Source organism: Equus caballus, chromosome 2, assembly GCF_041296265.1.
Source record: "Equus caballus isolate H_3958 breed thoroughbred chromosome 2, TB-T2T, whole genome shotgun sequence".
Taxonomy (NCBI): Eukaryota; Metazoa; Chordata; class Mammalia; order Perissodactyla; family Equidae; genus Equus; species Equus caballus.
The window spans coordinates 44,478,440-44,490,908 of record NC_091685.1 but is presented as its reverse complement, the minus strand read 5'-3'; the positions used below and the strand labels follow the sequence as shown (position 1 = coordinate 44,490,908).

General features: G+C 59.2%; 1 protein-coding gene across 6 annotated transcripts in view; it reads right to left on the bottom strand.

Moving 5' to 3' along the window:
- The window catches only part of CHD5 (chromodomain helicase DNA binding protein 5), a 66,834-nt gene that overhangs the window by 29,423 nt on the left and 24,942 nt on the right, over window positions 1–12,469 (bottom strand). For all 6 annotated transcript variants that reach the window (XM_023635895.2, XM_001492213.7, XM_014737622.3 and 3 more), the window contains exons 6-17: window positions 12,114–12,238; window positions 10,378–10,501; window positions 9,595–9,761; window positions 9,199–9,420; window positions 7,924–8,130; window positions 7,523–7,734; window positions 5,373–5,504; window positions 5,165–5,273; window positions 3,775–3,966; window positions 3,488–3,688; window positions 249–386; window positions 38–159 (exon numbers count right to left, since the gene is read on the bottom strand). In XM_023635895.2, the coding sequence (XP_023491663.1) occupies window positions 38–159; window positions 249–386; window positions 3,488–3,688; window positions 3,775–3,966; window positions 5,165–5,273; window positions 5,373–5,504; window positions 7,523–7,734; window positions 7,924–8,130; window positions 9,199–9,420; window positions 9,595–9,761; window positions 10,378–10,501; window positions 12,114–12,238 (1,951 nt within the window). The remainder of the gene's footprint in view (window positions 1–37; window positions 160–248; window positions 387–3,487; window positions 3,689–3,774; window positions 3,967–5,164; window positions 5,274–5,372; window positions 5,505–7,522; window positions 7,735–7,923; window positions 8,131–9,198; window positions 9,421–9,594; window positions 9,762–10,377; window positions 10,502–12,113; window positions 12,239–12,469) is intronic.

Genomic DNA, 12,469 nt, shown 5'->3' with positions numbered 1-12,469 from the left:
CCCAGCGCCCGCTCCCCAGCCAGATCTTCCGACTCACTTGAACCTCTCTGGAGTCAGGAAGTTGAGGAGATGGAACAGCTCCTCCAGGTTGTTCTGAAGGGGGGTCCCCGTCAGCAGCAGCTTGTAATCGATCTTGTAGCTGTTCAAGACCCTGAAGAACTTCGAGGAGCACAGGGGGCCCGTCAGGGGGCACGAGGCAGCCGGCCCACCCAGGGCGGCCCCAGGAGCCAGCGGGCAGCACTGCCTACCTTGGACTGGTTGTTCTTGAGCCGGTGGGCCTCGTCCACCACGAGGCAGGCCCACTCGATGGAGCCCAGGATGGCCTGGTCGATGGTGATGAGCTCGTAGGAGGTGAGCAGGACATGGAATTTGATCTGCACTTCTTTCTGGAGGGAAAGAGGAGCGTTTGGGAGGAGAGCTGGGAGGCGAGCAGATCGACGTGTCTAGAGACAACGAGGCAAGGAGGAGGCGTGAACGGGAACCCCCAGGACCCCAGGGAGCCCCTGGGACTGAGAGGAAGATGCTGGCCACCAAGCAGAGGGGGGCGGCTGAGGCTCGGAGCACAGTCCCCAGGAGCGCTGGCGTGGAGAACGAAGCTGCTGCCGGCACCAGGGCTCACGAGCACAGGAGCTGCCACTTCTGGACCGGGCTGCACGGGGAAGCCCTGGGCTTGGTTCCTCACTGGACTCTCCCCTCACCCTCACAAATCATCCAGGCTACGTTACCATTGTCCCCAGGGACGGCTCATGGGGTCTCAGGCTGGATAACTTTCCCCAGGTCCCCATGGCCAACAAACGGCAGAGCCAGGATTCGAACAGAGAAAGGGACCTGCACTTGGGGTTCAATGCTCTGCAGTCACCAACTTGAAATTCTGAATAATCTCACTGCTGAATTTGTGTTTTGCACGAGAAGGCCTACAGAGCAATCGCATGAGTGCTGGGGGCTGGGAGCCTGGGCACGCCCGGCCAGGTTCTTAGCCCCTGCTCCCCTGCCCCTGCCCAGGGAAGCCTGCTGCCTTCCACCCCCAGCAGGGGCCTGGGCAAGGACATGGGGGGACATCCACCCTGCAAGTGTCCCTCTGCTGAGGGAATGTAACGTTAAATAGCAAATAAAAAACACCATGGTAGGTCAAGCAAGAAAAGAAAAAGCTGTGTCCTGCATGGCCATTCGGCACTGAGCCTCACAAGTGCTGGGATCACTCCTGGCCAAGCCAAGCACCACCCAAGTCCCTGTGGAAAGGGATCGGAGAGGGACAGAGGCCTTGTGGCACAGGCTTTGCCTACAGGTTGCAAAAGGTTTTGCACCCGGCCCTGCCCCTCTGAGCTAGACCCGAGTCAAGTTCATTAACCTCCCTGAACCCCAGCCTCCTCCCCTGTAAAAGGCAGGATGCTGTCTCGCCACGACAACTATAAGAGCTAAGTCTGTTCCTCAAGGAATGGCACAGAGAATTACCATACTGTCCACCAAGGCCACTGCTGGGTACATACCCAAGAGAAGGGAAAGAAAGCACTTGGACGAATATTTGCATAGCCATGTTCACAGCAGCATTATTCACAATAGCCAAAAGGTGGAAACAAGCCACGTGCTTGTGGACAGAGGACCGATAAACGACATGTGTCCCATCCACACAATGGGATATCACTCCACCTTCAGGAGGAAGGAAAGCCTGACACACGCTCGGCAGGGAAAGGACGTCATGCTGAGTGAAATGAGCCGACACAAAAGGACAAGTTCTGTGTGAGCCCACTGCTATGAGGTACCGAGAGGCGTCAAACTCAGACAGACTGAGGAGAATGCAGGTGCCAGGGCCTGGGGACAGGAGGACGGGGAGTCAGCGTTTAAGGGGGACAGAGCTCCAGTTTTGCAAGACAAAAGGAGGCAGATGGTGGAGATGTCTGCACAACAATGCGAATGCTCTGACTCCCCCTGAACTGCACATTTACGGATGGTTAAGACGGGAAATACTATGTTTCTGTGAATTTTCCCACAGTTTTAAAAAGTAAAATAGAAGAGCTGAGTCCGTGGAGGGCCGGGCCCGTCTCGGGATCCCAGCGCGAGTGCAGGCGAAGTTCTCCGTGGGACTAACTGGTCTGCAGAGTCACTGCTGGGATCCCTGAATCCTTCCCTCATTCAACACAGAGCTCCTGAGCGTCTCCTGGGGCCACGACTATTGTGACGATGGAGAAAGCTGAGGGCAGAAACTCTGGGGGGCTGGGGATGACCCGCCTCTGCCAGCCCCCAGCACCGCAGCTCATGGGAGCAAAACGACTTGCTGAGGCCTGCTACGTGCAGGCACTGTCCTCAGTGCTTCTCAAAGGGCCGTCCGGGGACCAGAAGCGTCTGCATCACCTGGGACTTTGTCAGAAATGCAGTCTCAGGCCCCACCCCAGAGCTGCCGGACCAGAGCCTGCCCTTCCGCAAGACCCCTGGTGACTCGCAGGCACAAGGGGGTCTGCCAGGCCCTGCCCAGTGCTCGCTCACTCCTTCAGGCCTCCACAGCTCTAGGGGATGGAGCTGCTATCTCCATTTTGCTAGGAAGAATCTGAGGCACAGAGAAGCTGAGTGACTTGCCAGAGATCACACAGCTGGTGTACGGGACTGAATTGTATCCCCCTAGAATTCATGTCCACCCAGAACCTCAGAATGTGACCTTTTTTGGAGATAGGGTCTTTGCAGGTGTAACTAGTTAAGAGGAGGTCATTCTGGAGTAGGGTGGCCCCTAAACCCAATGAGTGGTGTCTTTATGAGACGACACAGACACAAAGGGGAGGCGGCCATGTGACGACAGAGCAGAGGTGGGAGTGATGCAGCTGTAAGCCAAGGGATGCCCAGGAGGGCCTGCAGCCCCCAGAACCTGGCAGAGGCAAGGACAGCCCCTCCCCTGGAGCCTTCAGAGGGAGCGTGGCCCCGCCGACACTTGGGTTTCGGACTTCTGGCCCTTAGAATGGTGACAGAGTAAGTTTCTATTGTTTTGAGTCCCCCAGTTTGTGGTACTTTGTTACGGCAGCCCCAGGACACTGACACAGCTGGTAACTGCCTCAAGAGAAGCTCTTTGCAGGGCCAGCCCAGTGGCATAGCGGTTAAGTTTGTGCACTCCGCTTCGGCAGCCTGGGGTTCACAGGTTCAGATCCCAGGTGTGGACCTACACATGACTTATCAAGCCATGCCATGGCAGTGTCCCACATGGAAGAACCAAAGAACTTATAACTAGGATATACAACTAGGTACTAGGACTTTGGGGAGAAAAAAATAGAGGAAGATTAGCAACAGATGTCAGCTCAGGGCCAATCTTCCTCACCAAAAAAAAAAAAAAAAAACAAATTACTATTCTTATAATTGAAAAAAAAAGAAAGAGAAGCTCTTTGCCAGCCACTGGCCTCCAAGGGAGCCAGAGCAGAGGGACCCCCAACAGACTGGAGAGCCCGTGTGGCCCCCAGGGCAGACCAGGTGCCCCTCCAGAGTCCTCCCTGGGGATGGAGGTGCTCACCTTCATGCGGAACACCTTCTTCCCGCTCCGAATGGCGTTGTCCTCAAAGGAGAACTCATTCTCCCGGATAACGGAACGGCTCTCCTTGTCCCCCGTGTAGGTGACCACATAGAAGTCAGGCGCCCACATCTCAAACTCACGTTCCCAGTTGATGATGGTGGACAGGGGCGCGCTGACCAGGTAGGGCCCCTTGGAGTGCCCCTGGACACGGAGAGGGACGCGGTGAGGCCGCCTGCCCACAGCCGGCGCCAGGCAGCCCTCCGCGGCCGCGTACCCCCGCGGCGCACCTCCTTGTACAGGGAGTAGAGGAAGACGATAGTCTGCACCGTCTTGCCCAGACCCATCTCGTCAGCCAGGATGGTGTCGGTGCCCTGGGCCCAGGAGAAGCGCAGCCAGTTGAGGCCCTCCAGCTGGTATGGGTGCAGCGTGCCGCCCGTGGAGTCGATGTACCACGGCTGCTTATCAAACTTGACCGTGGGCTGCAGAGGAGGCAGAGCTTCAGACACACCCTGAGCCCTAGGCCACCAGAGCGCACCCCCCCGGCCTTTGCACCCACAACTCCTTCTGCCTGGAATGCTCTTCCCACTCCTCTCGTCCCTACTAACTTAGGTCTTGGCTGGAATGCCTCTTCCTCCAGGAAGCCCTCACTGACTCCCAGCCTGGCTTAGGTGTCCCCACCATGAGCTCCGGTGCCCTGTACTTCTTCTATCAGGGCAGTTTCCTTCTTGCTGGATTCTCTGACTTCGAGCCCAGGTTGTGGTCACCACACCGGTCCTGTCACCACCGTTTCCTCTAAGTTCCATATAGTGCCTGGGATGTGGTGGGCACTTGTTCAACATTTGTTCAATGCATGCCTGGGGCGCTTCACAGCTCGATCCAGAACATCGTCCTCCTTGCCTCTCATCCTGCAGCTCAAGGCTACCTCCCCCATGAAGTCCTCCCAGTGTACCAGACCCAGCTGCCTTTCCTGGCATCCCACAGTCCCAGGGTGAACCGCATGTTCTTTGTGTTCCCGCCACAGGCCCCTGGGAGATGGGCACTTCTTGAAACAGGGGGCCAGGGCGCTTGTCCCCCCAGGGCCAGCCCAGGGTCAGGTGCCGACAGATACCCCAGGGAGGTCTGCTAAATGACTAAGTCACCCTTCCAGTCCCGGAGGAGCGCCAAGCCCCCGGGCACTTGTGAGTCTCCTCCCCTGAACAGACAAGAATGGTGTGCGATTAGCATATCAGCTATCGCGATTCTGAAATTAGAGACACTTTTTGATTTAAATCCTTGGAATTAGCTCATGGAAAGTCACGTACATCTGTGAGCCCGGTAGAAACTACCTGCCCCCCAGTTTGTGCCCCCTCTGACCCACATTTCAGATTGCACAGGAAGCCAAGACCTTGATCTGCAGGAGCTGCCACGCTGCATGAAGCTGGGGGACCGAGACCCCAGGGTGTGAGGTCACCCTGCAGGGAGGGGTTGTCTTGTCATCCTTGTCCCGTCAGGCGCCTGGGGTGAGTGGACTGGACCGCGGGGCCCCTGGCACGCCCCCTCCTGCAGGGGCATGGCTCGTGTGCACAGGCCGGGAGGGCCCAGGGTAGAGTCCCCTGGAGAACAGGCCCTCCTCTGTGGCCAAGCCTGGTGTGGAGGTCCTGGCAGCCCCCCTGCCTCCGTGTCCCCTTCCCCACTCACATCCACAATGGGCGTGTCCGGTGGCTTCTCCTGTTTGTCGTCCTTCAGCTTCTTGCCCTTCTTGACCAGCCTCTTGGGCAGTCTGGCGTCCTCTCCCAGCATCAGCTCCCTGGGAAAGAATGTGGGGTGCAGGTGAGCAAAGCTCAGGCCAGCCAGAGACGACCGCCCCGGGGGCACCCCAGCCCAGCGCCCACTTGCCGTGGCCCACCTGTGGCCCCAGTAGGCCTGCTTCAGGTTGTCGTAGTAGGGGATGTCGATGTCGTCGATCTCCCAGGTGCACTGGTCGTAGGGCAGGTCTTTCCACTTGATCAGGTAGTGCACATCCCCCTTTTTGTCGAAGCTGCAACACAGTAAACGGGTGGGGGGGAGGGCGGGTCACTCAGGCATCGGCCGCAGCGAGAGTGCATGAAGGGCGCCTCACAGGATGCAAAACCCCTCACTCCCATGGTCCCCCGGATCCTGGCCCCAGCCAGGGGAGCGACGCCCGGGCAGTGGCTCCAGAGAGGTGAGGTGGCTTGCCCAAGGCCACACAGCTAGTGAGAGGGAGGGAGGAAGTGGCAGAGAGGACAGGCCAGCAGGAGAGCAAGGAGCCAGCGTCCTTTCTATCATTCTCCGTTGCAGCGATGAATCCCATCCAGGCGTGGGGGCTGGACAGCAGAATTCTGAATTTCTGAGTTGGACGGTTCTCTCCCCTGACCGTAGGGCTTTGTTTTCTAACTTAAAAACTTCAAAGAGCGAGAGCGGAGCCCATCCATCTCCACGAAGCAGACAAGGACCGACTGCCGCAGGTGGGATGGCCTCCTCGGAAGGCCCCGTGTGACACGGGACCCAGCCACAGAGGGGGGCTCCAGAGAAGCACCTGCACTTCGGCTTGAATCTGGCCCCTGGAAGGTCCTGGGGGTCTCCCACCCAACCTGAGCTGACCGGGCAGCCGAGCCCAGGGAGCACTCGGGGCCGGGGAGCCGTGGCTGCGGCTCGCCTGGGGACCAGTAAGAGAAAGACCACTCTCCAGCCACCTGAGACCGATGGAATATTTTCGATAGTGGGTTGTTACTCAGACTTTGGATAACAAACTGAGGGGAGATGCACCGGCCCCACGTTGGAGACAGGGAGAAAACTTGCCATTTACGTTTTTAACGTGCAATTTAATAAAAGTTAAAAATGGCAGGACAGTTCAATGGGAGGTCGGGGTTCCCAGAGGAACTGACCCTCTTTCTCAGGGTCATTCTCAGTGAGGGCTGGGGGGGCTGTTAATAGTCAAGGAGAGCAGCTTTGTCAACTTCTCAAGCCCTTCTCTTACTAAGGCCGCACTAGCAGGCAAGTGCCCTGCGGGCTCCTTTCGTCATCCTATTTTACACGAGCAACACTGCGGCACAGAGCCCAGGAAGCGGCGAGCCAGACTGGAATCTGAGAGGCTGGCTCAGATTCTCGACCTCTGCTCTGCCCAGCGGGTGCCTCCAGGAGGCCTATGGTCTACTGCATCCCATGTGCCCCAAAGGCAGAACCCATGAGTCGAGATGGGTAGCAATTGTGAGGCTGCGTGCCCGCCACCATGCGGCAAGCACCCCGAGCCCCGCCTTGCGCCACCTGTAGGCCACAGCCAGTTCTCAAGCCCTGAGCTCAAGAATCAGCAAGAGCTCCTACCGTTGGCCAAACAAAGTCAAACTCGTGGCGTCCACAGGCCTCCTGCCTGGCCTCTTCGTCCTGCCTGCTGCAGCCCCTTATCACTGCCACCTGGGAATTTCTAGACTGCTCAACAGAGTTGTCTCAGGGGCACTGGCGTTTGGCTCCACAGCCAAGAAAGCAAGTCCTACCATCAGAAAGCACTGGGTTCAAATCCCAGCTCCGCTGCTTCCTGGCTGTGTGACTTTGGGCAAGTGATTTAGTTTTGCTGTGCCTGCTCTCGCATCCAGAGAACAGAGGTAGAAATAAAACGCCCACCTCCTGGGACGGATGGTGCTCAGTTAGCTGTTGTTACAAAGGAGGGGCAAATGTGTACACACCTCAGGTCCACCTCCATCCCCGGGACCCTCCTACAGGTTATTGAGCACTAACTTCGACAGAAACCCGGAGCACAGGGTCCCCACCCATCGAGGGCCCCACTCTGTGCAAGTTTCACAGGCCGTGCGTCAAGTTGCCCCTTTATGTGTGTGACTTTGCAACTGCTCTCCCACCACGACTATGACGTGTGTGCATATGTGAGTGTGCATGCATGTGCCCGTGCACATATGACAACCTCTCCAGCTGGACAGTGGGGGCCCTCGGCCCCTTCCTCCCGCCGCGGGAGGAGCCAGTGTGTCCGGGACCTGTGGGCGCCCACCTCCAGCGAGGCTCCGGGCTGCACCTGCCGGCACGCACCTGTGGTTCAGGATGCGGTGGATCATCATCCACTCCGGCTTGATGCTGTAGCGGTAGAAGCGCTCCTCCATCTTGGCATAGAGGGGGTCCTTGTTCTTCCTCTTCTCACTCTTGCCGTCCTCATCGCCAGAGCCATAGTCAAAGGGTGGCGGCTCGTCCATGTCGTTCTTTCTTTGGTAGTTGCGGTACATCACCGTGTGGTATAGCTCCAGCTGCTCACCGAGGGGTCAGAGGTTATGGGAGGGAGCATGGCGCCTCCCAAGCCAGCTGCCCCAGTCCCCAGCCTGGGTCCCAGGCAGGACAATCCTCACCCTCAGCCTCCCCCTCCCCAACTCCCAACTATGCCCCTTGCTTGGGGAGCTGACCACCTTGGCACAGCCACAGCTGCCCAGGTGCCTCACCTGTAGCTCCTTCACCCAGGAGCAGTGCCAGTAGGAGAGCCCAGCCCACTTGACAAAGAACTCTCTCTCTGGGATGCCCTCCAGAGGCTTGGGGGGTGGGACGCCAGGTTCCACATCGGGCCCTGGTAGCCCCACCATGAAGGGGGCTGGGGGCTCCGTCCACCTCCAGTGTAGGATCCGCTGGACTTTGCCCTTCAGTGGGGGACACTGTAGACAGAGGAGGATCCCCAAGTTCAGGGCCCCACCCTGAGGCTCCAGTGACAGCAGGCTGTCACAAAGCTCCCTCCAACAGGCTGCCCTGCTCCCCATGTCAGACAGCAGCACAGTGACTCCACAACACCCGCCCTGTGCTCAGGAGCCCGTGATGCTGTGCATGCAGGAGACGGGCCATATGGGTCTGCACACACGTACCCACTTGCGCACACACACAACAGAAGCCCACGGGCACACAGGGCAACCAAGAGCTGGCCACAGCACAGCCCAGCACCCATGGGGAGGGATCCAGCGCTGGGGCTGGGCCTGGGGGACAACTCGGAGCATGGGGGCCTTCAAATGCCTACAGTGACTGGGGGCGCGGGTGGGGGGCGCTCTCCTCTCCCTGTGGCAACTGCGGCTTCAGCCCCAGGGGCCATCTACCCTCTCACCACCCCTAGCCATAAGCCAGGAGCCAGCGACAGGGTGGGTCTGAGTGGTCAGTTCTGCTGTTATGTGGGCTCAGGCAAGTCACTCTACCTCCCTCAGTTTTCTCATCTAAAAATGGGACTAACAGAATGCCTGGTACTGAAAACTCGCTAGGCATTAGAGACGCCCAGTGACAGTGGCTGTGGTGGGCCGTGCCATTATCACCACCACCTGTGTCTCTCTTCTCATAGCGGCTCAGGTTTCGGGTAAGAAAACTGCACCTGAGTTTTATGGGGACTGAAACGCAGAGGGGGTGGCGGTGGGCGGGACTCGGGGGCTGGGCTCGCCGCCAGCGGGGCAAGGCCTTACGGGGGCGAGGGCTGGGCGGTGGGGCCAGGGCAGGCGAGGGGGGCCGACGCCTCGGTAGGCGGGGAGCTCTGGGTGGGCTCGGGACCAGCAGAGGCGGGGCCTTAGTGGGTGGGACCTAGAGCGGCTGGGGCGGGACTTTTTGTGGAAGGGCGTGGCCTGGGCCAGCGGAGGCGGGGCGTGGGTGGCCAGGACCTGCTGGGGGCGTGGCCTTGGTGGGTGGGGCTGGCGGGGGCGGGGCCTGGCCCGCAGGGCGGGGCATTCGGCGCGGTCCGGCGTAACACTCACAGTACAGCGCGGGCACAGCCATTCACCGTTTGGGATCTCGGGCAGCGGCGGGTTGAGGCAGTGCAGGTGGTAGGAGGAGGGGCAGGCGTCGCAGCAGAGCAGCTCGCCGCCATCCTTGCACACGCGGCAGAACTCCATGTGGTCGTCTTCCTCCTCCTCGCAGCCGCCCTCCTCCTCCTCCTCCTCCTCGTCCTTCGGCTCCCACTGGATCCCCTCCTTCTCCTGGAGGGGGGAGTCCAAGTGGAGGCACCCTGGGCCGGGACCCCCTCCACCAGGTGCGACTCCCTCCCTCCCACTCGGCACTTCCTCACGTTCTGCCCCGAGATGACCAGCACAGGGGTCCCGGGAGCCAGGCACAGGCTGCAACCTGCCCCAGGGCCTCTGCCAGGGGCTTACACAGTGGGGACAGCTCCACTTGCCCTCGGGAGCCTTCTCCAGCTCTGGGTCGAGGCAGACGAGGTGGTAGGCCCGTGGGCAGGTGTCGCACAGGATGATCTCGCCGCCCTGCTGGCACACCTCACAGTAGTCCTGGTGGTCTGTCTCATAGCCATCACCATCATCAACTGGGGAGGGGGCAGAGGGGTCATGGAGGGTCTCATCCCCACTCCCCATGCCCAACCAATCTCCACCCAAAGCTGGACTGGCACATACTAGGTGCTTAATAGGTGCTGGATAAATGGATGGTGGATGGACAGATGGGGTGAAGCAATGTTGGGGGGATGGCTGAGGGAATAAAAGGGTGAAGAGATAGATGATGGATAAAAGGGAGGGTAGGAGGTAGTGGGATGAATAGAAAAATGAATGGATGGATGGATAAAGGGAAGTGAAGGAGGGAGAGAAGGAGGGATAGAAAGAGGAAGGATGGGTAGAGTGGTGGATGACTGAATGGCAGATGGTGGATAAGGTTAAGAAGCACTTTCTTCCCTGGTACCCCCCTCAGCCAGTGCAAATGCCCTGGGTTGGCTCACACCATAGGTCCCTAATTTAGCCTCACTGGGACAAGACCCCCTCTCCTGACCATAGAGACCAGGGTGGTTGAGGAAAAACACAGGGGAACTGCCTGGCTGAGGCCAGGAGAGGCTGAGGCATGAGGATGCCCTCCTCCACTTCCCAAAGGGGGCTCTGCACCCTCCGCATCCACCATGGGGCCACGGGAACCCCGCAGATGGGCAGTCCTACTCCTCTTTTTCTTGCGCCTCCTCTTGCTCTTCTTCCCCAGGGCTGCAGAGCACTCCGAGCGCACGGAGGAGCTGTGGATGCTGGCGCTGTCGAAGTCCGATTCCTCCCGCTCATCCTCCTCGCTCTGCAGGGGCGGGGGAGGGCTCTCTGAGCCCAGGGCCTGCCTGGCAGGCTCGTCCTGAGAGCTTCATTGGCCTGGGCAGACGGTGGGGTAGGGCGGAGCACCTCGGAGCACCAGAGGCACCGTGCTCCCTGTCTCTTCTCGTCTCCTCACCCAGCTAGAAATCCCAAGGGCCCAGCCCACTGGTCCAGCCTGATGTCCTACCACCCCCACAAGCTCTGCTCTCCCTGCCCTCAGACACTTCCCACATTTTCCACCTCCCTGCTTCTCCCCGGGCCCTGCCCTCCACCCTGCCAAACTCCTACACATCCCTCAGGGAGCATTCCTAAGGACGTCTCCCCCAAGGAGGCTTCCCAGACCTCTCCTTAACTGGACCTGTTGCACAGCCTGTGTGACAGGTCTGGTCTGTCCCATCTGCCTGTCACTGGCTCTCTCCCAGTGTACATGCCCGAGCCCCCTCCAGACTGTGCGTGCCTCTGGAGCAGGGCCCTCCATGGCTCAGCAGAGGGCCTAGCACATTAGTATGTGCTCAAGAAATATTTGCTGAGCTAAGCTGGACCACCAGCTCCAGCCCGGGCCACACCTGCTGCTCCATGCTCCCCTCCCGAGTAGCTAAACTCGAGACCTGTCACTTACTTCCACCAAGACACAGAGCAGTGGCTTCCACCTCTGCCCCTCTGCAGGGCTGGGGCCAGGTGAGGGAAATGGTTGCTGGGGGGGGGGGGGCAGGTATGTGTGAATGCCACCCCCCACGGAGGAGGGAGGTACCAAAGGCCCAGACGTGGACTTAGGGGCAGTCTGAACCTGGTGCCAGAGCTGGCTCTGGAAGGGTAAGAGAGGGGCAGGGCTCCAGCCCAGCCTGATCCTGCCTGCATGCCGCCTTCCTGGGGTCCACCCTCCCAGCAGACCTGGGCAGCCAGGCTCACACACTCATGCTCACACTCATACACACGCTCACATACACATGCTCTCACACAATGCTCACGCTCAGACACACATGCTGTCCCATACTCTCCCACCCGCTGCCCAGATGGAGCTGCAGCTGAGGGCAGTGGGAGCCAGGACCAAGCTCTCAGCTCAGCAAGGTGGGCAGGAGAGGTCCCACCAGAGGCCAAGCGACAGGGGCCTTTGGAAGATCCAGTCTGAACCCCTCCCCAGTCAGACAGGGAAACTGAGGCCCAGTAGGCCTCATGTAGAATGGGCGGGGTTTGCAGGACCTGCCCCACCCCATTCAGGATGAACTGACAGCCCTGCTTTCCACAGTCACCCCAACTTTTGTGTGCCATGCATACTCAGCACACATGCAGATGTGCAAATGCAACCCAAGGCTGCTCACATGTCCACACACCCACACACACTCAAGTACGTGCAGCCCCACTGTCTCTCACACACACATTCACATTCCAGTCCACCTCTCTCACACACTCACACCCCCACACACTCATGATCACTCATACACACGCTCACACACTCATGTTCACACTCATGCAGACTCATGCTCACACTCATACAACACTCACATACACATGCTCTCACACAACGCTCCTGCTCAGACACTCACACGCGCTCACACACTCACACACGCTCGCTCTCACACACTCACACTCATGCTCACCGAGGAGCCTCTCTTCCTCTTGGGGCCGACCCCTCCGAAGCGGAACTTGAGCCCAGACACCTTCTTCCCTTTGCCCTTCTTCTTTGCGTCCTTGGAGCCTTTGATCTTCTTCCTCACTCCTGGCCCTGAAAAGTAAAGTGGGATAGCAGCCCGGCCACACCTTGCTGCCGCTCCACCACCCAGAGTACCCTCCACCCTCACAGTAACTCGACAAGGAAAGGACTACTTCCGTCATTGTCATGCTTTTCAGATGAGAAGACCGAGGCTCAGAGAGGTCAAGTCCTTGCTTAAAGTTACACAGTAGGTGACGGGGGAGCCAGAGAATCTCCCCGAGCCAGGCTCTGCTCTGGCCACCA